The following is a 25,549-nucleotide window of genomic DNA, read 5'->3' as shown; positions in this document are numbered from 1 at the left end:
GCATTTGTAAAGGTCAGGCCTGGTTCCCAACATGGATTAAAAGCACTATTCCTCAACTTAATCCTCAACAGGTAAAAGGAACTGAGTCTTGTAGCAATACCCCTTTGGAAATATGTTACTGCATAAAACATATTTGATTAGAATAAAAGGGCAGAATAAGTGTTTCCAGTCTCAGCTATATCATTTTCATTCAACTACCATCCAGCTGCGATCCCATCTATACAACTCTAAGACTGCAATTCTATGCATATTTTCCTGAGTGTATGCCCCATTGAACACAGTGGGATTGACTTATGAACGAACATGCATAGTATAAGCATAATATTATAAAACTTACTAGGTGCAGCAAACAACATTTCATGTTTTTAAGTTCACCTGAACTGAAAAATGATCACACACTCTGTTTCAGTATAAAAACACAGACAAAAAAATATAATTTGAGTTGAAATGAAAATCTGGTTTCCGAAACCAGATTAAGGTGCACAAAAACTCAGGAGTGTAACACAGTAACATCTAGCGACCCCAAGCAAAAGTGGGCTGCCAATAAGTTTTGTTTACTAGAACCGTTTTTGCCAGTACACTGTCAACCCAGGCCTGCTGTTGGGGAAAGAAGGTCTATGTCCCACAAGCTCTGAAGAGACTCTCCTCCCACTTCAGGAAAGTTGCTCTTCTGTCATTGACTGAAGTAATGTAAAGGAGTGTGGGGGTGGGGCAAAAGTAATAAATGCTTCAGAAGAGAAAGGGATGTGGATGAAGACAAACCTAAGAATCTGCTTTAGGTGTGCTTTCTCATGTCTTCTGCATTGAAAGGATCCCAATGTCTCTTTAGAAGCTGCAGAAGTAGTTTTTGGGTAGCGCAATTAGTGCGGCCACACTGGGTACCCATTGCAGGCAGCACCACAACAGTGCTGTAGAATGGAGCATGAAAGGCAGGGGGAGGGCAAAATTTTTAGCGATATACAGGGAGCCGCTGAAATTTTGAGAGCCCAAATTCTGCCAGTGGATGTTGACAATGATTAAGGCAACACCACTAAACTAGTACTAGTTTCTACTACAGGCACCAAACTATTCCTGCTACTGTACTAATATTAACACGACTAAGGGCTTCACCATAGTTATATAAATGGGGAAAAGCTGTTGGTTGAAAATAGCTGTTACTCTGGAAAACAAAGTTTTGCAGTGTAATCTTAGGCATGTCTACACGGAAGTAATTTCCACAGCGTGGATGGGACTGTTTCCTACATAAGTATGCACAGGATTGCAGCTGCAGAAACTGAAGAGAGAGATTTGATTCCTTCCTATTCTCGAGCCAAAAAAACTGAGAATAAATCACGATGCTTTAAACGAATGTTGAGTCCTTGTGTTTTCAATAGGGGATTTCAAATCCCGATACAGCTTTTCTGACGCAGACATTACGGGGGTTCATTGAAAGTTTTACTTTTTCTTTTCCAAAAGCAGCAAATTAACATCCGAGAAGCTGCTTGCCAAAACACAGCCCTCTAAGAAAGAAAAGTTTTAATAAGCAAGCAAAAGGCGCATGCGTAGAAGCCCTCTCCCTCCTCCTGGAGAATCGGGAACGGAAGCCTCGCGGTACTTGCCGCGAGATCTTATGTGGACGATGGCGACCGAAAACGAACGGAAGCGCCGAAAGGTGACCACATAGGAGGGGGGGGGAGCGGGGAAAAAAATCCTCTCAGCTTCTTGCCTCGCTCAGGAGGCCTGTTTGGCGATGGCGGCGGCAGCAGCGACCACACCCCCCGCGCACTGGAGCCGCTTCGAGCAGGAGCAAGACGTGACGTTGCGGGAGCTGATCCGGAGGGTAACCGGCCTGAGCGGGCAAAGCAAGGAAGAGGCGGCCCACTTCCAGGCGGCGCTCAACTTCTCCTGGTCCAACTTCAGGTCCGTTACCTGGGGGGGCGTGGCGTGGCTGGGCTCGCGCCCAGAGCGGCGGTTGGTGGTGAGGGAGGGGCGGTAGACGGGAGAGGCGCGCGACCACTTTTACCTGTTACCGGTTAGAAGTCTCCGCCTTGGCCTCCATTGGGCACCTATGTGGGTTAAGGAAGGTGGGGTTTGTGTGTGGAAGAGAGCCCCATCCTAGCCAGTGACCGCAGTAGAGGAATGGGTTGATGGGTGGGATCCAGGCTTAGTCACGCTTCAGAGAAGGCCCACTGGTTTCATTGGGTTTACCGCCCCCAAGTCTGGCTAAGACTGGATCCAGCCCCGAGTTGTTTAGTACATTTGTAGCCAACCTTCCTAATACCTTCCAACATATCTCCGATGAAAATAGGGATGTCCTATTCCATAATAATAATAATAATAATAATAATAATACTATTCTATGACACCCTTTGACTTTTTAAAATGTGGCTCTTTTTTTGGAGAGGGGTGTTATTGGCGGGTTGTTTTTATTTTGATTATACTGTGTATATATATATATATATATATATATATATATATATATATAGTGGTTTTATATTTCTATTTTGGTCTGTAAACCGCCCTGAGACCTCCGGGTATAGGAGGGTGTATAAATTCATTCATTCAATCCATCAGTCCATCCATCCACCAGGGTACAGGGCAGTATATAAATTCATTCATTCATTCAATAATAAATAAATAAAATAAAATAATAAACTTTTATTATTTACCCCACCCAACTGACTAGGTTTCCCCAGCCACGCTGGGCAACTTGCAACATATATAAAAACATAATAAAACATGAAATGTTAAAAAAAACCATCCTTAAACAGGTCTGCCCTCGAGTGTCTTCTAAAGGTTGTATAGTGACTTATCTACTTGGCTCACGTAACTCCGTACCCTCCATTTCTTTAATGAAAATAGGGACGTTCTAAGGAAAAGCGGAATCTTCGTGGATCAAATCAGAAACTGGGATGGCTTCTGTAAATCCAGGACTGTGCCTGGAAAATAGGGGCACTTGGAGGGTCCGGTGTTACATGGTCTCGGTAGCCACTTCCAGTCATCAGTCTAGCTGCTGCCTTCTGGATTAGTTGTAGTTTCCAGGTCACCTTCAAAGGTAGCCCCACGTAGAGCGCATTGCAGTAGTCCAAGGCGGGAGATAACTAGAGCATGCACCACAATACTGAGACAATACTGAGCTAAATAGACCAATGTTCTAACTGCTTAACGCAGCTTCCTATGCTGCTGTATAAGTGCATATAGAATTTTTACTTTTCTTCTAGAAGTGGAATGTAGCTTAGTAGTAGAACATCTGATTTTTATGCACAAGATCCTAGTTGCAACCCCTGGCAACTCTAGTTAAGAATGGGAATGTCCCTTTCTGAAACCTGGGGGAGTTGCTTCTGGTCATTGTAGACAATACTGACTTGGATATGCGGGGGTCTGACTTTGTACAAGGCAGCTTCCTGTACTCTTAGAATTCAACTCCTATTAACTGCAGCCACCATGGCCAATGGTTAGGAATAGTGGCATTTCACTTCCAATTCATGCTTGAGAGATAGAAAATATTCAGGCTGTGAATGCCATAGCTTCTGTAGCCAAAACTCCACCACTCACTTACAAGAGAGGGGTTTCAAAAGGCACAAGGTTTGCAGACATAAAAAATAATTAGAAATTAAACACTAAGGGGGAACCCAAAAAATAAATCTATTGAGGACTGGGCATGATCACTGGTCGTGGAATGCTAACTGACAGGGGTGGGGAGAAAGGAAAAATCTGGGTGGAATGAGCAGCAGAATGGAGTATCCTAGAAAAGGGGCTGGCTGGCTGGCTGGCTGGCTGGAATAGTCAACAGGAGTCCTCCACACTGCAACATTTTGTTGCAAGTATTACTTGCATATTCTACAGCAAAACTTTTGAAAAATTAAACTATGTGGTGCAATAGATATTTTATCATTTTTTCTTTAGGTTTCATCAATTTCTTGATGTCAGCCAGCACAAAGTGGACAAAATAATAGAGGGGTAAGGCATTTCTATTTTTATGACATTGGATTAGTTGTTTTCTGTTGACAGATTTACTTATAAGCACTGAACTTTTTGATACAGGATTTATGAAAAGCTGATAGTTCATTCAGACCTTGTTAAAGCTGCAAGCTGGAAGAGTTTAACAGAAGAGTTTCTGAATTCTCCGCTTCCAACCACTGAAGGAACAAAGGTATGCAGTTTAGAAAACAGATTTCAGTTGTGTTGTATTCTTTCTTTCTAAATAAGGAACATACCATGGAAAATAAGTAGTCTTTATTTACAGAGTTCTTATAGTTCTAATTTCCTGTTCTAACTTAATTGTATTAACTGCTTCATAATAGATATCCTAGCTTTTATATATATAATTTACTTATTAATTTATCAACACAGCAAACATTTTGTGCTTAGCAGCATTTTAAATATCTGTACTAAGAACTTGAATTGTTCAAACAGTTGGAGGTTTACCATGAAGGCAGTAAATTCCAGTTTTAGTAATGTTTCTCTGACCAATTTGTGCAGATTAAAAGCTATTATTATGAAATACGGACTTCAGCTAATTGAAGTGCACTGTTATGTAGCCTAGTGTCTTGTTTTTCATGTGATTCTGCATCGTGATCCTTTTAATGCTGTATTGAGATGTGTGATAAACTGAAGCTTTTATTTTGCATTTCTAAATATATCGTTGTACTAGAAGTCCAGTCTATTCATTTCCATAACTAGTGACAAATACATTTCCTCCACTGAATTATTTGTTTGTCTTCCGTTTAAGACAGATGCCCATTATGCCATACTCTCTCTTCTGTTGTGCTTGTCTGATTCTCCTTCCAACACCAGTTATGCAGAAAAACCAAGAGAGAAAGAAGTGGGTAGGTTTTAATATATTACACGTAATTCAGGAACCAAATGGGAAAACTGGATGTTTCATCCCTTTTGAAACCTTTATATAACATGATTGTTAATCTCATGCCAATTCCTTTTTATTTGTGAGTTATTAGTATTAGATTGTCCATGTATATTGAAATATAATAATGTATAATAAATAATGTATACTATTATTTAGCATTTCCATATCTCTCTGCACTGTAGTAGTTCAGACTACGTACATAGTTGTCATATTTTTGGAAGAAATGGGATTATTTATTTATTTGAAGAAATGGGATTATTTATTTATTTGATTTCTTACCTGTCTGCCATTCTAAGAGGTTACTTGAGCCTTCAGTGACAATGTTGGATCCAGGAATATCCCAAAACTACAGACCTGCTTTTTTTTAATGTAGAAAAAGAAGAATTTGATTGGAGGAAATACTTGATGGAAGGTGAAGAATTTGACTATGGTCCTGATTTAGAAACACCAGTAAGTAATCATAGAACTGCATTATAAAGTCACAGGATACATTGGAAAACTGGGGAACTATTTCTGCAGACCATAGTCTTCTGTAGATCTATCTGCTTTTTTAAATTTTTATTATGACTTACTAAATTTCTTGATGGCCCTTCACCTGAGGATCACAGTGTGTTTTATAATATAAAAATACATAGTAACAAACAAAAACAACTCCCCCCCTTAAAAAGACCATGGATTGTTTAATTAGCCAAAGGTCTGGGAGAAGAGGAATGTTTTTGCTTGGCACCTAAAGTACACAACGAATGTGCCAGTCGAGCCTCTCTGGGGAGAGCATTCCATTATTATGCTCTGCTCATAAGCATTTCTGTGGCATTTGTCAGGCCAGTGTTGGAAGAAGAGTGCCAAGCTAGATAGATTTTTTAATCTAAATTAATGAGGCAGTGATTATGCTTTTAGGATGTTTGGTGATGGAACTTGTGAAGAAAGGCATTGTTAATAGGTTGAAGGGGGATCTGATTTAGCTGTTAAGACATACGGTAATACAACAAAATGTTCATTTTATTTTGTAAAAATGCATTGTAAGGTTCCCACCTGTCTTGAATTAAAATACACTTTGTATGCTTATGTTTTACAGGAGTGGTCTGACGTAAGTGATGATGATGAAGATACTGAACCACTGAGTAGAGAAGACTCTGGCATTCAGGTGGACAGGACACCCCAAGAAGATCAGGATCAAAACAAAAAGTCATCACATGTCACATGGAAAGGTTTGTTCTTCAAGACTTGCTTCATTTGGCTAGAGTTTTTGCCTTTTGTGAAGCATATTGCTGTCATGTGCCTAATTGCTTTGAACTTTATGAAAGTTTGTATAGTTAGTATTGAAACTTGAGCTGGCAAGTCTCAATCCTCCACAAAGCAGGAAAACTAGAGTTTGTGTTTTGGCAACAAACCATGATATTTGGTGCCTCTCTTTGGTTGAACTCCATAGTACGAGGGGCCCTCAGTTACGCTATGGCCAAATTCCCTTTTGAGAGAGTTGCTAGGCACCAAGGCACTATGAGGTTGGGTCCAGCCTGCCATTGGACACTTCCCCCTCTAATATGCTCTTACCACTACACGCTTGTATTTTGTTTTCAGGCAATTTCATAGTAGGAGAGTTGTTAGGCTCTTGCTCAGTATAGAAGTGATGCCGTTTTTGAGTCTAGCTTCCTGGTCAACCAATAATCTTAGTGACCATGGGTCTAAATTGTTTTCCTGCTTCTGGAAACATCTGTTTCTGGTTTGTGAATTTTCAAATTCACACCTATTTCAGTTTGCCATATTGCTCCTTAGATTTAGGATCCTCTAAACTTACCTGAGATGAAACCTTGTTAAACTCAGTGGGGCATTCTTCCCCATAGACATGTTAGGATTGCTCTTGTTATTTACATTATAAAGTTTTCTCTTCTATGTAAATGGAAACTGGAGTGAAATATCTTGTATGCAGGTGAACCTGATGCACGTACCTGGCTAGAGCAACATGTAGTTGCTCAATACTGGACTGGCAGAGGAGTTCGTTTCCCCCATAGTTTGCATTTTCATTCCAATTTAGCGGCTGTATGGTAAGTAGTTAAGTTAATTTTGTGTTGGGAGGATATAATTTATGATCAGCTGACTACTACTTTACGATAATTTCTAAAAACCCTATTGCAGATGCCATTGCATGCTATGAAATGCTATATTGGGTTGATTCCTGCCCTACACTCCCCTCTCTGGTTATTTTGTATATATGTGTACTAACGATAAAACGGAATTTAATATGTATGAAGAAATGCTTAGATTCCTGAAACTGTCATGAATATCTCTGAAGGATTACAAAACGTTTTGGGACTGTGTTATTCTTATGTCATAATGGTGTCAGAAATGATGTATGCAGTTTGCAATTTAAGCATAGCATGCAACTCTTGAAAGTAAGTGATGCATTTAAAATATTCAAAGAGCTTTTCAAGCTAGAAACAGAGTAGTTCATATGCATTAAAAAAATAAATAAAGCAGAAATGATTAATTTGATTCCCTAAGTACATTGGATCTGCAGGAGAGGAGCAAATAAAAGGAATAATATTTGATATTGGTTACCAGCAATTTTGGTTGTAAAAAAATAATGATGATTTTTCCTTCTAGGGAGCAGCACTTATATACTAGTGATCCCTTGTACATGCCGGAAGAGAAAATTATTGTTACTGAAACACAAGTCATTCGTGAAACAATTTGGTAAGTAGCAGGACTAAAGAAATTACCACTTGAAATCTGTTTAATGTTCTTTCATGGAATACTCTCAACATTCAGACTCATGTGGTTATGCTATTCTGTGGTTATGCTATTCCTTTATTTCAATGCCATCACTCATAATGACAATTCTGGTATAGCAATAGCTTTAGAAGGAGCAGCTTTAGAAGGAATTTAATGCTTTGCATTGCTCTTGAAATACAATAATTCTAAATGTTATCTTAAAAGACCTTGCTACCTTTCTTGTGTAAATTTAATTCATTTTAGCATGCCTCTTATCAGTGAGAGATATAATGAAAATTGTGTTACTCAAAATCAAGCTGTTTCCCCCCTCAAGCATTAACAATATGAATAACACAACTTTGAAAAATAAGCACCTTCTTAATGCAGTCTGCAAATCATTTTCTTGTGGTGTACTCTGTAAAGTTGAGCACGCTTCATGAAAAGTTGATGGAGAAAATGACCACAATTTCCCCAAACTTAACTTTTAAAAGTCATCTGAAGGCAGCCATCTTTAGGGAAGTTTTTAATGTTTGATGCTGTACTGTTTTTAATATTCAGTTGGAAGCCGCCCAGAGTGGCAGGGGAAACCCAGCCAGATGGGCGGGGTATAAATAATAAATTATTATTATTATTATTATTATTATTATTATTATTATTATTATTATTATTATTATTATTATTATTATTATTTATTATTACAAAACTACTTATCCATGCCACCATTTCACCAACACATAGATCTAATCCAAAGGTATGTCCAAATCAGTCAAACTTGTAAGACCTAATATTTGTCTGGGGTCCTTTTGAATATATCCTATATTTTGTATATATAATGATGTTTCTGCAGTCCTAAAAAATTGTTCTGTATGTTGTACTGTGTTTTGTACATGCTAAGTCAGTTCTTCTTACTTTTACAGGCTGCTTTCAGGCGTAAAAAATCTGTTTATATTTCAACTGAATGATGGAAAGATTACTGTGAGAAATGACATCATGGTGACTCATTTGACCCACGTAAGTTCAGTGATCAGCCTAGATCAGTAATCAAGGTGCAAAGAAAGCCTGATGTTGGCGCGTGGAAGAAGGATTGCTTGCAAAAGATGATATCTTACCCTCTGAGTTTTCTATATTGGTGTGTTAATACTAAAGACAAAACGAAACCACATTTGTTTTGCAGAACTCATTAAGATCAATGTTGGAGCGGATAGCAGCATATGGGCAAGTTGTATTTAGGCTGCAGAAGTTTATTGATGAAATAATGGGTCACAGCTCAGAAAGTGGAATACATGGAATCATTTCTACTCCCAAGAAGTCGGCAGAAGCCCCATTTAGAACCTATCAAGCTTTCATGAGAGCCCTCTATAAATATTTCATAAGTTTCAAAGAGGAACTTACCGAAATTGAGAGGAGCATAATCAACAAAGGTAGTATACTTTGGATTATAGTAGAAGAGTTTCCATAAGTCTTAATCTGTTGTGAAAGTATAAGATGTGAACTAATAACCACGCATTATGAAACATGACTGTATTTCTGTTCTACAGATGCAACAATCACTCTTTCCATAGTCATGGATAAGTTATCACATCGATTAGCTCAGCTCAATATACTTCATAAGGTTTTTAGCACTGGAGTAGCAGAAGTACCTCCTGACACTCGCAATGTTGTAAGAGCATCTCATTTGCTCAATACCCTGTACAAAGCAATTCTTGACTATGATAACGTTGGGGAAGCCTCTGAACAAACGGTATGTAGAAGCTGTTCATCATGATTTCTTTAGGAGAAAAATAAGTTATTACATCAGTCAACTGATGACTAGACGTAAATTATAAATGCTTTAATATACAAGTGGCAGTTGTAGTGTCTTCCTACGCTCAAACAATATGTTCTGCAAAACTATAAATGTTTGTATAGCTGATTGTGATAGTTAGGATTCGAAATTCACTGTATGCCATTTGCAAAAAAGATAAAATCCTTTCTATGTGTGCATATCGTTTTCCTTGACTCTATACTGTAAACACATTGGAGAGGCTATATATGCTTTACTTGTGAATTCATGAAATATTTATAAATCACCCAATAATCCTGTTTAAAATTTCATTGCAGGTATCCCTCTTGTTTTCTCTCTGGGTTGAAACAGTGAGGCCATATTTACAGACAGTGGACGAATGGATTGTCCATGGTAACTTATTTGATCCAGCAAAAGAATTTATTATTCAGAGGTAGGGATAATGAACTTGTCTTTTGGATATACTGGTGTTTCTTAGGGCAGAGAACACTTCCTATATGGCAGTATCTGAACCCAAAAGCAGTAGTGCACATGTAAGAGACTATTTTTCCTTTCTAACTACCAGCTTCCTGTACAGTCATAGGGCTTCATCTTCCTTGACGATAAGAGACCACATGTATAAATGCAGCTGACTTGTAATCTTCATCTTCTGCAAGGCTGAGACAGACCAGGACAATTGAGTTAACCTGGGTGATTGTAATTAATAAAATGACAAGCAATGTTTTAATGAAAAATATTGTAGCAGTGCAGCTGGGCTGTGATATGCACCTTGTATTTAATTTTGTGAGAATATTATTCATTGAATGTTAATTGTAGAAAGTGAGCTCGGGATTTTTAAATCATGAATATGTAGGTTGAAGGAAACTCAAAGGCATGTTTGCTACAGGTGCTTATGCTTGCAGTTCCTTTTGTTCAGTGTTCCTGCTTAAGACATTTGTAATGCCATGGCCAGTTTGTGCTTTATAACATCATTTAACTACTGTTACGTGTTCAGTAAAGCCTTGGCACAGATATGTGTTGCGATATCTAAGAGCCTTATCCATTGTGACTGTTGATCTGTAAATCCTAGTTCTAAAAACTTAGTATTTTCTCAATCAGAATGTTTGTATTACCGTTCTGAGAGTTCAAAGCTGTTTCTGTGGATTCTGAACCTTAACAAGACCCCCCAAATATTTAATCTTGTGGTTGAATGTTTTTCTTTATCTTGATCACCTGCTTCAGGCTATTTTCAATAATTGTCATGATATAAAGAATTAGGAAGTGTTATAGTTTCCTAAGGAAGAACTAATGTTCGTATGTCTGTCTTTGCAGAAACAAAAATGTTCCAGTTAACCATAGGGATTTCTGGTATGCTACCTACACTTTGTATAGTGTGTCGGAAAAGACAGAGAATGAAGAAAAAATGAGTGACAATGCTAGTGCCAGTTCCGGCAGCGATCAGGCACCCTCAAGTAGACAGCATACCATGGTCTCTTTTCTGAAACCTGTACTAAAACAGATCATTATGGCTGGAAAGTCCATGCAGTTGTTGAAGAACTTGCAATGCACAGATGGTTCTCCGCAGCAGGCTGCATCAAGAGGTGATAAAACCCTATTTTACTGTGTAAATGTTATTATTATTCCTGGTTTTAGCAGCATGCAGCACTTCATATTGCATGTGAAAATGCAGCCCACATAGTAATGAAATAGCAATGAAAAAATAGTTTTGGCGTATTGGTAGGTATTTAGCATTTCAGATATAGGTCCCTCTATTTCCCACTGAATTTTACTCCTTTAATTGTTAAAAATCTTAAAAATCAATTATTAGACTACTGATAGATTATATTTGAATTTAAATGATTTTTCATTATTGTTAATTTTTAGCCAGACCAGAAAATAGTATCATAACAGTGTAAAATACCAAGATAAATGCTATTTTCTGGTATCCATTTACTTTTTTCCTTAAAGGATGTTTTACAAACCTAATTTTTCCATTTTGTGGAGGCAAATGTTTGTTTAAATTGCCATCACCACATGATTGTTTTGCTGTGAAACTTTTATCTTGTGAAAATATCCCAGTATGCATTGCGCAGTCCAACTTCTGTGGTTTGTAATCATAAGACTCAAGTGTGCTATCAAACATGCACCAACGGGTCTCCTCTGACAGATGGACTATTGTTTCTTTATTGAACATTACTGGAGCATTAGAAGCAATAAGGAGCGCAAGTGTTATGTGTTAAATAGGTTTACAGTGTTTGAGAATCCTACCTTAAAGCACCTCCTATTTTTTTTTTTTCTGAACTCAGTTGAGAGATAAAAATGGTTCATTTTTTCTTTCTTTTTTATTGTGGCTTACAACAAACAGCTATTTCTGAAAAATAAATAATAGCCTACATATATTTGTCCTATTCAGATGCAGAGAGGAAAAGCTTGTACACATTATTTCTGGAGTCTGTGCAGTCACGCCTACGGCACGGGGAGGAACCTGTTCAAGATATCATTACAGAACAGCAGGCCACCAAGCAAAGTCTAATAAAGATGCAGTCTATTGCAGCAAGACACTTAGAGCTGGATGATGTTCATGATCCCTTGCTGGCTATTAATTTTGCAAGGTAATAGAAGAGATTCAAAATAATTGATTCTCCCTACTGTGTCACTGTCCAAAGTCAGATTCTACCAAGCACATATTGGGGAATTCCTGCTGTTCAGGCAGCGAGCGTGTGACTTGGAATCCAAGCTGCTGAGAGGCGGCTAGTCACAGTACAGTATAGCCTTCAGAAGCCATACATCATTAATCTTTATTGCCTTAGGCACTGGCCACAGCAGTTGTCAGGATCTATAGTGTAAAAACACAGCAGCAAAACCTGTTGCTGATTTTAGGTAGGTATTTTCCCTCTTAGAGATACACTGTGTCTGAGGAAGTACAGGACGAGATGTGTGTCTGTTTTCCGGTTTGTGAGAGAATCATGAGAGTCTGGGGGTGAGGAAGAGGGGAAATAGTCACAAATTCCTGAAAAATATGAATCTGTCAAAGCCCGATTATAATGTTGCGCCTTGTAGCTTGGTTTTAATGATATGTTTTGCTTATCATGAACCCAAAGATTACTGTTCATAGAAATAAACTACAGTGGTACCTTGGTACTTGAACGGCTTGGCTCCTGAACAAATCGGATCCTGAACACCACAAACCCGGGAGTGTGTATTCCGGTTTGCAAACTTTTTTCGGAAGCCAAACATCCGATGCGGCTTCTGATTGAGTGCAGAAAGCTCCTGCAGTCAGTCGGAAGCCGCGCCTTGGTTGTCAAACCGTTTCGGGAATCGAACGGACTTCTGGAATGGACTAAGTTCGAGAACCAAGGTACCACTGTATTAGAATTGGGCTGTTTTTTTTAACTGGGGGAGGGGAAAATTCTGATAAGTTCCAGAAGGTCATCTAGCACCTAAAGATTGTTAGGGTCTGTCCAGAAGGCTGTGAGATTGTCTCCCAGCTTTGGGGTGGAACTTCATGGGATTTCTACAGCAGATTTTGCTCATCACAAAGAGCTCTAGTATTAAAAGAAGATTCTTAAGACATTTCATGTCTATTATTATTATTATTATTTATTATTATTATTTTGTAGGTTGTATTTGGAACAAGGCAGTTTTCATGAGACGCTTACTGGTGATGATGTTTGCATGGATAGATCATCCGAATCAGTTACGTGCCAGACATTTGAACTGACATTGAGGTCATGTCTTTATCCTCACATAGACAAACAGTATCTGGAGTGCTGTGGAAACTTAATGCAAACGTTGAAGAAAGATTATAGGTAAGAATATGCACTGATGACTTCATTAGTTCTTGTAATATGCTTAAGGCAGTAGTAGAGACCTGGATCGGATTTCCAGTCATTAGTGATTGATACTACTTCACTCACTCAGCTTAGGGACCCAGTCTTTCTTATGGAGGAAGCATCTGGGTCACTCTTGTTGCAAAAGGGGCGACAGCAGAGTGGGGCAAAAGTAGCAGAATTCAACAGCAGAAAGGCTGGGTACATGGTTGACAGAGAAAGTTGCCATAATGCTCTGACAGAAGAATGTTGGCAAGCACAGTGATACAGTGAAAATAGAGTTTAAGGCAAGATGCAGCTTTCTTACTGCAGGAGTTGGGTCTTCTGAACCATGAAGTTTACTAGTATTTGTATTTTTTTTTTTTAAAGTAATTTTTTTGAGCTCCGTGTCCTTAATGGTTCACGTTTGGAAGGTTTCCTAGCATAGCTTAAGTATTAAAGGTATGATGAAGTGAAATTTGAATAAATGTGTGTTTTTGTTTCTTAGGCTGGTAGAGTACTTGCAGGCCATGAGAAACTTTTTTTTGCTTGAGGCTGGTGATACTATGTATGACTTCTATACATCCATTTTTGATAAAATAAGAGAGAAAGACACATGGCAGAGCGAACCATTCCTTAATGTCCAGCTCCAAGAGGCAGTTGGACAGCGTTATCCAGAGGATAGTTTAAGGTAATAAGCATGCAAAATATATGTACAATATACATTTGGGTGGGAGGGGAGAGCCTGGTATGACTAGGAAAAGATTAAGAAAAAGTGTATATTTGGCTGTATTTGGAGAGTAAATGATACCTTGCACATCTTGCTAACCATAGCACTTGAAATATAGCCTTCCCCCCATAATTTGGAAAAGCCAAGGCTGTTTAAAAGACATACATTTTTATTGCTGCATTTGCATTCTACCCAGTTTGAGAGTATTAAGGTTTCTCTGTCTTATTTAGACTGTAGCTATTTCTGTGAGCATAGATACCTAATATCCTTTTACAAAGTTTACAGCGGAAGTAATTGTAGCTGTGTTGATTTTATCTGATTTTGCACTTGTTTCGTTTGCCTAGTAGTTGCCTAGCTCCCAGAGCAAAACAATGGTAACGAGTATGTGTTTCTGTATGCAGGTTGTCTATATTGTGTGAAAATATAGATATAGCAAAGAAGAAGCTTCCTGTTCATACCTTGGATGGCTTAATATTGAGCTACAAGGTAATACTAGTTTAAATTAAAGAACTGAAATACAATAATGGTTTAATTATAAAGTAATATACAGATGGGGGGAATGAAATAATGTCTTCAATAATGTTTTTCCTCCTTAGGTCCCTTGGCCTGTGGATATAGTTATAAGTGTGGAGTGTCAAAAAATCTATAACCAAGTGTTTCTTCTATTGTTACAAATAAAGTGGGCCAAATATAGTCTGGATGTATTACGATTTCATGGTAAGGTAATTCATGGACACTTCTTTTATTCTGTATAACTGAAATTATAACACTAATAATTGGTGAACTATAGTTACACTGCTTCCAGCATCTGGAAGAACACAATACTTTCTGGGAAGATAGGGCAAAGGACAGAAAAGAATGGAAAAGGTAAAGGGACCCCTGACCATTGGGTCCAGTCGTGAACGACTCTGGGGTTGCGGCGCTCATCTCACCTTACTGGCCAAGGGAGCCGGTGTACAGCTTCCAGGTCATGTGGCCAGCATGACTAAGCCGCTTCTGGCGAACCAGAGCATGTAAAGGGAAGGAATTATAGAAAAGAAGGTATTGTGGCAAAGTATAAGTAGATAGTAGCTGGTTATCAGAAGGACAAGTGGGACTTGCCACAAGATGTTGCAGTGTACCACATACCTGTTTAGGATTCTAGTCAGCCATGAGCTTTTTGAGAAGACTCCATTTCATTCTCACTCCCCAACAGTCAGTGAGCACTCCATGCCCACTGAACATGCTCACTTCTCATTCGACTTATTGTGGGGAGTAGGTGGGGAAATTGCCACTTTTACGTATTTCCACTAGAGTTTTTTGTACTCCTGCAAAACTTGGTGTCTTGTGGAGTTGCTGATATCTCCTTGATCCTCCTTTCACCCTTCTCTTGTGTGTGAATGTTGTCATTTTGGTTACATAAATCATTCTCCAACTGTGAATTCTTCACTGTTTGTTTATAAAAAGAGCAAGCAGATTGCTTTGAACTATATCTGATCTGGAGTAGATGTGGTTAGCTGTTTATCTGCAGTACAGAGCTGTGTGTGCTCTGCCAAAAATAGTCTGTACTGAGAAAAACTGAATTTTGTCACTTGACTCGGTACCCAAATTGTTCTTTGTGCAAAAAGAATATTGTGGCACTTTTTTACAAAAATGTACAAGACCCTTCATTCATTTTTACTTCAACAGACTGTTAGTGTCAGGGCTGGTTCTGTTAGGTTATGCAAGTTTGCCTTTTTGTGTACCTTCTGTAGTTTATTCTGTATAGTCATAGGAACTAGCAGGCAGGGCACTAAAGTTCTTTGGTTTTTTTCAACTTAAACAAAAATTCAAGCTGTAGGAAACTCCCTCCCTCTTTTCTTCGTGAAATCCTATAAAGCTTAATGCTTTATTTTTTCCAGTAGCACCTTAAAGACCAACTAGTTGGTCTTTAAGGTGCTACTGGAAGGAATTTTTTTTATTTTGCTTTATTTTTGCATTTCTTGATTTTATAAAATGTTGTATAGTTTACTTATAATAAAAATGTATCTTAATACTTGGTTTTAACTCTTCCCTGTTTATAGTGATTTTACTAAAATGTGGATCCTGTGCGTTTGATTGATGTCCTGATTTATGTTTGTTGTCTTTACATCAAAGAAACCCTGCCCTCTGCTGTTTGAACAGTTTATTGGCATCAGTAGGTTTTTTTTTTTCTACTGAAGAATTTAAGGGCACCTGAACTGTTTAGATGCTGATGATGGCAGAATTGTAGTTGCGGTCGTGCCATTTCCTGTAATATCTTATTCTGTTGTCTTTAACTCTTTTAAGAACTAGTCAGGGCTGCAGAAAAGCCCCAGAACAAAGGAGGAGCTGTACTTGAACAAGAGACATTTCTTCACTTTGGATCACAATTGGAGCCCATTAAGCAACAAACTCATCGGATGTTCCTTTTGAGGATGAAACTAATGCATTTTGTTAACAGCCTGCATAACTACATCATGACTAGAGTATGTGATGCATTATAATTTCATTAATAATATACTACTTTCCTTAACAGTCCAGGATGACTTATGACATATGTGCAGGTAGTTTGACCTTCACTTTGTATGGCAGAAGTACATTTCGTTCATTTAGGTTTTAGCTAATATCTGGAATATGCTTAAAATAGCAGTGGCTGTTCAGATGCTGAATAACCCAATTCTACTAAGTCACAATGCTTTTGGAACACGTGATAGATCCTTCCGTATTACAGTATTCTTGCCAGAACTCTTAATTCCGTGTACTGCACACAGAAGCCCTTTGTAGAACATATAATGTTTAATAGCCAGCTCAGCTTGTGATCTTGGAGAAAAATTAGAGGTGTAAAACATTTGTCATAGAAGTGTGCTAAAGACAACATTTAAGCATAAAGTTTAATCACTATTTATGCACTCTGTTTTTCTAAAGATTCTTCATAGTACAGGTTTAGAATTTCAACATCAAGTAGAAGAAGCCAAAGATTTAGACCAGCTGATTAAAATTCATTACAGATACCTTTCTACAATCCATGATCGCTGCCTGCTGAGAGAAAAGGTACATCAAGTTAGACTGCTATGGTGTATTTAGTTTACACAACAAATACCTATAACACTTGCACTCTGTTCAGGGGTTTTATATCATATATAACTGCTATAGCAAAAAATTATCTGTTGGGTCATTGTGAGGGTAAGCAGAGCTCCTTAACCTTCTTAAAATAGCATTTTCATTGTTTGTCCAGGAGACTTAGAATATTTTATTTGCCCAATATTTTGATTTAATTGTTTGCATAAATTGTTTAAACACTTATCTGAATGAGCCTTTATTATATTTACAAAAGCTCTTGAAACAACTGTTTCAAAACATTGAGAAGGCTTTGTTCATTCACAATTGATAGAGGGTTATGTTCTCTATCAGTAGGTAGAAGAGGAAGGACTATAATGATTCTGCAGTGCAATACTGCTGTGGATGTCAGGATCAAAGCCTGGGGGTAGGGCTTAAACTTGTGGAGGTGTGTGCTAAGCTGAATGGAAGCAGTTCCTCCTTCTCAACCACTGAAACTCCTAGCCTTGCCTGACTAGGAGTTAGCACTTACATCCTCCTATTTTGCTGCCAGAGAGCCATGGGGACAGGACACATGCACAACCTTCAGCCCACGCTAGTTTTGGGTGGATAGCTTTTACATTGGGTAGAGCAGTGGAACTGCTTGGGAGAGCTGGGAAAAATGGAAAATGCACTAGGGAAGTGGAACTGCCTTGAACTTCAGTATGGAACTATGATCACAGCTGCTACTTTTAAAATGTCATTTACAGGTTAGTTTTGTGAAAGAAGCTATAATGAAAGTGCTGAACCTAGTACTGATGTTTGCAGACCGTTGGCAAGCTGGTTTGGGAGCTTGGAAGTAAGCACACGGAAAATAATTTGGATTGTAATAATTTCACTGCATTAGGCTTTTAAATGGCATTAATCCCTTACTTGAAACATTGGCTGGGATGCAGTGGAACAGGCAAGAGACTAATCACGTGACCAAGATTGAAATGGATTTAAGATAGATCTTATCAGCTCTGGGCACATGTTGCCTTGAAATCAGCATGCTTTTTAAAGATAAGGTTGTAAATCATACATTCATAAAATAAATTATAACTTTTAGATGCTTAACAGTAGAAAGTATTAAGTTAACGTAGCCTTAACTTGGTGTAAGTACCAAACAGGATCAGTATGGTCTGAATAATTTTTCTTTGATTAGTGCTACTGGGAAATCTTCAATTTATTGAAGTTTTGTTTGAAGTGCTTTTATGGTGTGAGAATCATGAGTTTCTCAGCCAGTGACTTAATTTGATCTTTTGAAGATGCAAAGCTATTTTTAAAAGGGGTTACAACAGTTGTGTTGTGTAGACCCCTATTTATTTATTTATTTATTTCAAACAGCTTGGTATCTGCTTATTCATGCATCTCCTTTAGAGTAAAGAACAATAATGAGGAAAAACTAGTATAGAGGCCACATCCAAGAACAAACACTTTCATTTGCTAGGTACCTGTGCATTTACAATAAAAATGTTTGCTAGGACCTTCTAATGTCAAAATGATTTGGGTTTATTCCAGTTCAATTTTTGCTGATTTCCACCAAAAGCCCCTGAAAATAGGTGGGGACCCCCCCAGAATAGTATAGAAGGGTGCAGGTAGAAGTGAAAATAGCCTACCAAAAAGAGGAACCCTTTTTGTTCTCAAAAGTAATTTTATTATATTTTTTACTACCACTTTATTTTTGTCTACTTAAAATGTTCTGTCCTGTTCTCAGGATGGAATCAATAACGAAGATGGAATCTGACTTTAAAAACTGCCACATGTTTCTTGTGACAGTACTGAACAAAGCAGTCTGCAGAGGTTCTTTCCCACATTGTAAGTATTTAGAAAATGAAGGTAAAATTTGATTTTTCATACCGTTAGGCATTTACTGCACAGTGCATTGCTCTGCTTTCTTAGCGCTTTCAGTCTCTAATAATTTTAAAGCATAGTTATCTGCTGATAATTCTAGGGGGAGGTTTTGGTGTGTATTAACAAGGATTCTTTAGAAATCTATGTAATTCTAAACCAGTTTGTTCAACATGCTATTTTTCTTCTCTTCTGAGACTATGCAAAATACAAATACCAGACATTAAAATATTTCACTTTGTGTTTTGGTTCACAGTGGAGTCTTTAGCCTTGTCACTCATGGCTGGAATGGAACAAAGTTAGTAAAATGCAGATGTGATAAAACTACTCAAACGCCTGCAACATCTTCTGTGTAATATTGTAATCATCCAATGCTGATTGCTTGCATGAAGTTTATTTTGAACTGTGTGGCAGGGTTTTCATTTTGAGTGATCCCAGGATTGCAGTATTATTTTTAGGATGTACATATTTGTGCTTGAAACTGTAAAAAACAACACATTCATCTGTAAATAAAACACTGAATGCAATTATTTATACAGTATACCATTTATTTTATATATTAGGAAATATTTAATCAGATCAGGTCATTCTTTTGTTTTCCTCTGTGAGGAACAGTTACTAAAATGCATACTGTATAGCAAAAATTTTAAAAGAATTTTGTGAACTTTGCTCCTGTGCATAGCTTGCAGGCTGTCCCTGAATGCAGTGGCAGAAATGTTTATTTACATTTATTTATTTAATAAGCATACCACCCTTCATCTGAAGATCACAGAGTGGTTCACAACATAAGAATGCAAAATGAGAACGCAAAATACATAATAAAACAAAAACAAACCAATAACCCCCTCCCACAAACACATATAAAAGGCCATAGAATGTTTCATCAACCAAAGGTCTGGTTATACAGAAACTTTTTTACCTGGTGCCTAAAGATATGTAATGAGGGCATGAGGCGAGCCTTCCTGGGAAGAGCATTCCACAAACGGAGCCATTGGATGCCTTCCTTTTTCCTTTTCCCAAGATAAATTGTCACATGCTCTCAAAATATAAAATGTCACCTGCAACTGAAATCCCAGCAGCTGTAGTGCTATGGCAAATGATACTATTTTGTTGAATTGTTTTTTTTGTGTGTGTGTGTTTTTGTGTGTGTGGAAATGAATAGCACAGGTAAGGCACTTTATGCCACCATTAACTTACTGCACATCACAACATTCTAACATTTGTTTTGGCATTCCTAGCAGCTTCAAAATGTTCATTTTTAAGCTTTGTAATCTTAACTGCTAGCAACATTACTGGTGCATTAGGATGGACTATGTTTGCATTATCTGCTTACATAATGTGTAAGGATAATACTTCCTTCTCTATACTGCTAATGCATTTCTAGTGTAACTGCCTTTTATGAAACCTGATAGCAAGTGATTTGATTCTGGAAGGAATTTCATGGGAAATATATCATGAAGATTGTAGAAGATTGTGTAACTCAACCTTCACATGACCATAAATATATTACTGTCTGAAAACTGGCTGTTGTAACTCTTGCTGCTTTTATAAGGTACCGGTAGTTTCCCTTTTATATTGTTGGGTGTGTGTGTGTGAAGCTTTTGGTTAATTCTTTATTAAGGCAATACCAAGCTTGCTATATATATAAAAAAGACACTGTGCCTCTTACTGTAGTTGAGAACACAACTCTTTACCAACTTTAGTAAGTACTATTTATTTTATTTATATATATGCTACAGGGATTGCCCGCAGTGGCTCATACAAGCCAGAAATTTTCTTTAAGTTTTTTTTTAATGGCAGCCATGCCCTTGACCTGTGGAAAGGCTTTTTTAAAGAAACTTCGAGGAGGGGGATGCTCAAGTATTTGTGAGTGTGTGTGTGTGTGTGTGTGTGAGAGAGAGAGAGAGAGAGAGAGAGAGAGAGAGAGAGAGAGAGGGAGAGATGCATGTTGAGAAACACAAACACAGAGAGAAAGAATTCTGGTCTGTTTGTATTTATGGTCTGTGACCTGGACAGAGAGAATGAAATATGTATGTGTGGCTTGAATGTGAGAAGTGCATGAGTGTGTGTGAGAGAGAGGTGTGGTTTGATCCATTTGAATATTTTTTGTGGTACTGGGGATTTCTCTCTGTTACTATTATCTGGGTAGGAATTAATATTATGTGATCTGCATAATTAGGAGCAGCAAGGCATAGGTGATTCCCATGACAAGCATGAGATTGTCTGGATGTGGGAATAGTACTGTACTATTACTAATTTTGTGTGAAGCCATCCCCACGGAGTCATGTTGTGTTATGCCATTTCCTTCTTTCTCACAACAACCGTTTTGTATTATGTTATACCTTCATACCAACTACTTTGTGAGTGGCATCCACAGCACTTCCTCAAAAATGTGCCCACTGGCCCAGTAAGATTGACAGTTTGTAAAACAAAATATTTAACCTGGTTTTTAATAAGATTTCAAAATAATGAAAGCATCTAATAATCCCAGTAAACAACCAAATCAGTATAATGAACAAAGCAAGAATGGACAACATGAAAACAGGTGTTATCTTGAAGAAAACAGTCTTCAGCTGTCTTTGGAAGTAGAATGGGTCTAAACATGCTTCATTTAGACTGGTTTGCCTGCTCCTTTCAGAGGTTCTATAGAAGATCAGAACAGGATCAGGATGTCTTTAGAATATTTTAACTTGTGTGTGTCTGTCTCCTTTAGAAGCTCCTTTTAGGGATTTGATATCCAAAGCCTTGAATTGGAGCTGGAAAGAAATGAGTCTGTACATTCTGCTCTGGAATAGGTGAAATATGAGAGAACTACCTAGTCTCCACCTCTCAAGAAGCATGTTGATGATTACTAGCTGATGCTTCTGAACCATTTTCAAAGGCACCCAGAAAAGGAATGACTGGCCAGGTCTCTTCCAGCAACCTGGGGACTGTGTATCACAGTTTTAGGGATATAAATGCTTGTGTGGAAAGAAAATTATACGGAACAGTGCTAACAATGTGGCTTCATTTGGGGGGTGGGGTGACTGCACAACTTTTAAATCATGGATTATATAAAATCATGTGGCTGGCCTTTTTAAAAAAATGTTCCTTCTGAATGGGATACAGCTGATGCTGCTGTATAGTAGCTGTTTATTTAAAAGCTGTTTCACATTTCAGACCTTACAGAGCAAGTCCACTCTGTGGTGCTGGAGAGTTTGGATGTGACCCTTTGGCCACCAAAATTGTGGGTGGGCTGAAGCTACTGCCAGTAGGACCCAGAGGACACTCCTCTCCCAAACCCAAGTGTTTCTGGGGTGAGGTAGGGAAAGGCAGAACTGGGCATGGAAGGGATTTGCTGGGTTGAAAACCAGTCCAGCTACTACCTGTGAGCCTCACCAAGCCCCTTTGCTGCGGCAACCTAGTGCAAAAAAGGAGTGAACCAACCACCAACTTTTGTCCATGCAGCTCTCATTCCCAGATAGGATTTAGGATTCTTTCCTTCAAGATTTAAAGCTGTATTAATCCAACGTATGCATTAGTTCCAGATTGCTTTATGAGGGTAGATATATATATTTTTTAAAAAGACAAAAGCACAAGCCGAGGTATAAAATGGGCGTTGCTCTTTACAAAAAGGATGTACTCGGTTTGTCCTCATGTGTCTATAAATTCCCGGCGGAACGTTTGTGACCTTAAGAATCGTTCTGAAATTAACTCAGCTGGATGCTGGGATGAGAGGACGCTGGAAGATTTAGAAAGGGTATATGCCACGAAATCCCTAAATATGCAATGAAAGAAGGCACGATGTGTGCAGCCAAAATCGTTCAACAGTTTTTGTGCGGGGTGCCTAACTTCACAGCGATCCAGGCTGTGTGCTGAGCGCTCGCCGCCTCCATCCTCCCTCCTTCCCTCCCTCTGCAAACCGGACCCGTTTCGACGGCTGTGTGAGCAAGATGTGGGAGGAGAATCGCTGGCTGGGAGGAAGGAGGAGCCGGAGGCCAGGCGAGCCAGCAGGGTAGCTTTGCCTTGGAGAGGAATGGCTGCGGGTTTGGGACGGGACGGGGGAGGAGCTGCAGGAAAGGGTGTTTCCTGGCACGGTTTCCTTGTTTGAGTGACTCAGACAGGAAACTCCCTGCTTCGTGCGGCCCTGGGAAAAGGAAAGCGGCCCTGGCGAGGACCCCTCCGCCGACGCAAAGGCACCCTCTCGCCGTCGCGCTCGAGGGGGGAAGCGGCGCCTCAGGGAGAGCAGTGCCGGGGGCTCCGCGGACTCCAAGCGGAGGTAAGCCGCGGGCCTTTTTCGCCCTTGGAGGCTGCGCGAGAGAAACTTTCCTTGAGGCGCGCCCTTATCCGCCCGGGGAGGAACTTGCCCTCTGCTAAGCTGCTCCTCTTTGCCTCTCTTGCAACAAAATGCCGGGCATTTAGAGCTTCGGCTGCATGCAAGAGACCCGAGCCCTCCTTCCCCCGCTATATGGCCTAACCAGAGGGGCGGACGTCTGTTTCTGCCCGTGGGTTTTGGGGCGGGCCTCGGCGCTTCGTTCCCAACTTCCTTGGAAGTTTCGCTGCCTGTGAAGCGGCCCCGTTTCTGTCCCCCGAGCCTCGCCTCATTTGGGAAGGAGACCTAGGGCCGGAGCAGCCAAGGGGGTGGGAGGAAGCCCGGGGTGGGTTTGGGCTTGGGGAGGGCAAGCCTCGTTCAGTGGCAGGCTTTTGCGGGTGTCGTTTTGCTGCCCGTGGTGAGCAGCGGCCTCGGGCAGCTTGGTAAGGTCGTGGGGAAGGTGTAAAAACAGGAATTTGGAAAGCACTTCCGCGCACCAGCTCTCCTAACGTGCGCGCAAGATCTCCCTGCATCGCTTGGTAAACACTCAAGGTGGTATGTTCGCCCTGCACAACTTGACCTAAGATAAATTTCATCGTGGAGTCGTATAGCCTACACAGTATGCAGAGTTTTAAGTCTCTTCAGCATAGTAAAGAAGCCCAGACAAATTGCTAGCACATAGGTTTTGTTAATCGTTTGTGGGTCTTAGGTGACCAGAGAGAGAGAGACCAGCCCTCTATTTTGAGAATATTCACAGAAAGCGTGAAGAAACTTGAAGCTTTCATAACTTGCTAAGGGACTAATTTGCAGGAGACTTTGGATATGTACTAATACACATTGAAAGAGTGAGAAAGTTAATCTTTGGTAAGCACCCCTTAATCTGAAAGGTAGTGGAGTTTGACTAATCCACTGCAGACCTACTCAAAGTTAATGGAACTTGTTTAAGAATAAACATGCATAGAGGATAGCAGCTGAAGTCATTAAATAGCAACTAATCATTAAAAACAATGAACTTGTTTTATAGTGGCCAGGCCTAAGACTGGCAGGCTTTTCCAGAAATGTGTGCCTTTCTCTTGTAGTTTTCTGAATTTCTGCAGTAAGCAGTTTATATAGTGTAGGTTTCAGGCGTTCCAAAATCAGTGTCTTTCATTGAGGGGCACTCACATTTCACTACCCTAATACAAAAGTTGAACTTGCAAAACACTGAAATATGACACGGGGTGTTGGAATAGTTGCATTTTAGGCTGATTTTAGTAGCCTCAATTCTAGGGATGGGTTAGAGCATTCATGCATAACTAACTACATTATGAACCCTTTGGTTGGGTTTTGGGGTAGTGAACATAATTTACATTAATGTTCTGGCCACAGCATTATGCAAAATTATTTTATAATGTCTATTGGCTATTTTTCACTCTATTCTTAATTTTATTCTTCCCAGTGTTTTCATATTTAGGATACTGTGATTCACATATTTTTCACATCGTCATTCAGGAATGGAGATCAAGAACAGGTTAACTCCTGTGTACAAACTATGTAATTAACATCCTACTCAAATTCACTTAACTCTCACCTGCTCATGTTTTGCTGTTTTAAGCAATCTGTTTGGATGCCAGTGAACTTTCTTGCTTTTATTTCTTTTTCTTTTAGACATTTTACAAATATTTAAAAAGCAAATCTACAGATCCAGTTTACATTCCCCTCGACTTCCCTCCCCTCCTTTCTGCAGTTATTTATTTTATATATTTTTATTACTACATATCCAATTCAAATCTTTTTACCAATTTTCCCTAGTTTATCTCTTACTGCACATGTTTATATCAGTCCTGCTAATGTTTTGATTTGTTTACAATGCATCTTCAGATAATAAGTTTTCCCCACTCTATTTTTAAAAGTCTTTCTTCTTGGTTTCTTATTTTTCTGGTAAGTTTTGCCATTTTTGCGTACTCCCATTAGTTTTAATTGCTAATCTTGTCAGAACTGTTTCAAACTTTCTTGCTTTTAAATGGGATGCGCTGCTGTGGAAAACAAGATGCTATAATACCTTCTGGCTTTCACTCTTGATTCAGTAGGGCTGCTCTTACAATATGATATTTTTTATTCATTAATGAAGTCCACCTTTGTACTGCAAGGGATTCTCAAGAGAATATTGAACAATCAAACTTATTAAGTAGCCCAGAGTATTGCAGTTAAATGCTGATAATGCAGTTGGACAAAAAAGGAGCTGAAGAAAATACTCTAATGGAATATAAAAATTGAACCCGAGCTTAGTCTCATGTGGCTTGGAAGAGACATGGTTGTAAGAGGGAATTCAGGAGGATTTGTCATGTTCTCGACTTCCATCCCTCAAGGTCCAACGTATAGCCATGAATATGTGAAAGCTTCCTGAAAGTGACTACCAGGAACACCTTGTGTTTTCCTGCCATTCACATGAGGAGTTCCATGGAGTGGTCACACTAAGAGGAGAGGGCTATGGATGACTCAGTGACTGTTTTTCCAT

General features: G+C 39.0%; 2 protein-coding genes across 4 annotated transcripts in view; both read left to right on the top strand.

Annotated features, from left to right (window-relative positions):
- The first annotated feature begins 1,533 nt into the window (after nt 1-1,533).
- TUBGCP5 (tubulin gamma complex component 5) lies at nt 1,534-20,284 on the top strand. 2 transcript variants are annotated; one of them, XM_081197000.1, is made up of 23 exons: nt 1,534-1,899; nt 3,886-3,939; nt 4,024-4,132; nt 4,712-4,808; nt 5,220-5,296; nt 5,922-6,054; nt 6,774-6,888; nt 7,448-7,537; nt 8,473-8,566; nt 8,730-8,976; nt 9,094-9,296; nt 9,656-9,771; nt 10,650-10,918; nt 11,731-11,929; nt 12,938-13,126; nt 13,635-13,817; nt 14,258-14,342; nt 14,453-14,573; nt 16,143-16,321; nt 16,761-16,886; nt 17,642-17,730; nt 18,628-18,728; nt 19,018-20,284. In XM_081197000.1, the coding sequence occupies exons 1-23, from the start codon at nt 1,730-1,732 to the stop codon at nt 19,062-19,064; spliced, it is 3,093 nt and encodes a 1,030-aa protein (XP_081053126.1). In that variant the 5' UTR covers nt 1,534-1,729; the 3' UTR covers nt 19,065-20,284. The 2 variants fall into 2 exon arrangements, with proteins under 2 accessions (XP_081053126.1, XP_081053127.1); XM_081197001.1 differs by lacking the exon at nt 1,534-1,899 and having other exon boundaries at nt 2,950-3,939; nt 4,716-4,808.
- A 2,570-nt stretch (nt 20,285-22,854) lies between these two features.
- The window catches only part of CYFIP1 (cytoplasmic FMR1 interacting protein 1), a 63,915-nt gene continuing 61,220 nt past the window's right edge, over nt 22,855-25,549 (top strand). Inside the window, exon 1 of one of the 2 annotated variants that reach the window (XM_081196993.1) lies at nt 22,855-23,019. The gene's annotated coding sequence lies outside the window, so the exon portion shown is untranslated. The remainder of the gene's footprint in view (nt 23,020-25,549) is intronic. The other variant, XM_081196992.1, reaches the window with a different exon arrangement.

Source organism: Podarcis bocagei (assembly GCF_964188305.1).
Source record: "Podarcis bocagei genome assembly, chromosome: 6".
Taxonomy (NCBI): Eukaryota; Metazoa; Chordata; class Lepidosauria; order Squamata; family Lacertidae; genus Podarcis; species Podarcis bocagei.
Note: the sequence above shows the minus strand (reverse complement) of the source record. Positions and strands in the feature narration are given on the sequence as shown.

What these genes read in the sequence shown, in the direction of transcription:
- TUBGCP5 (XM_081197000.1), top strand. Translation starts at nt 1,730, where the DNA reads ATGGCGGCGGCAGCAGCGACCACACCCCCCGCGCACTGGAGCCGCTTC. An exon ending in GTCATTCGTGAAACAATTTG is followed by an intron (nt 7,538 to 8,472) that starts GTAAGTAGCAGG and finishes TTACTTTTACAG; the next exon opens with GCTGCTTTCAGGCGTAAAAA. An exon ending in TATCCAGAGGATAGTTTAAG is followed by an intron (nt 13,818 to 14,257) that starts GTAATAAGCATG and finishes TTCTGTATGCAG; the next exon opens with GTTGTCTATATTGTGTGAAA.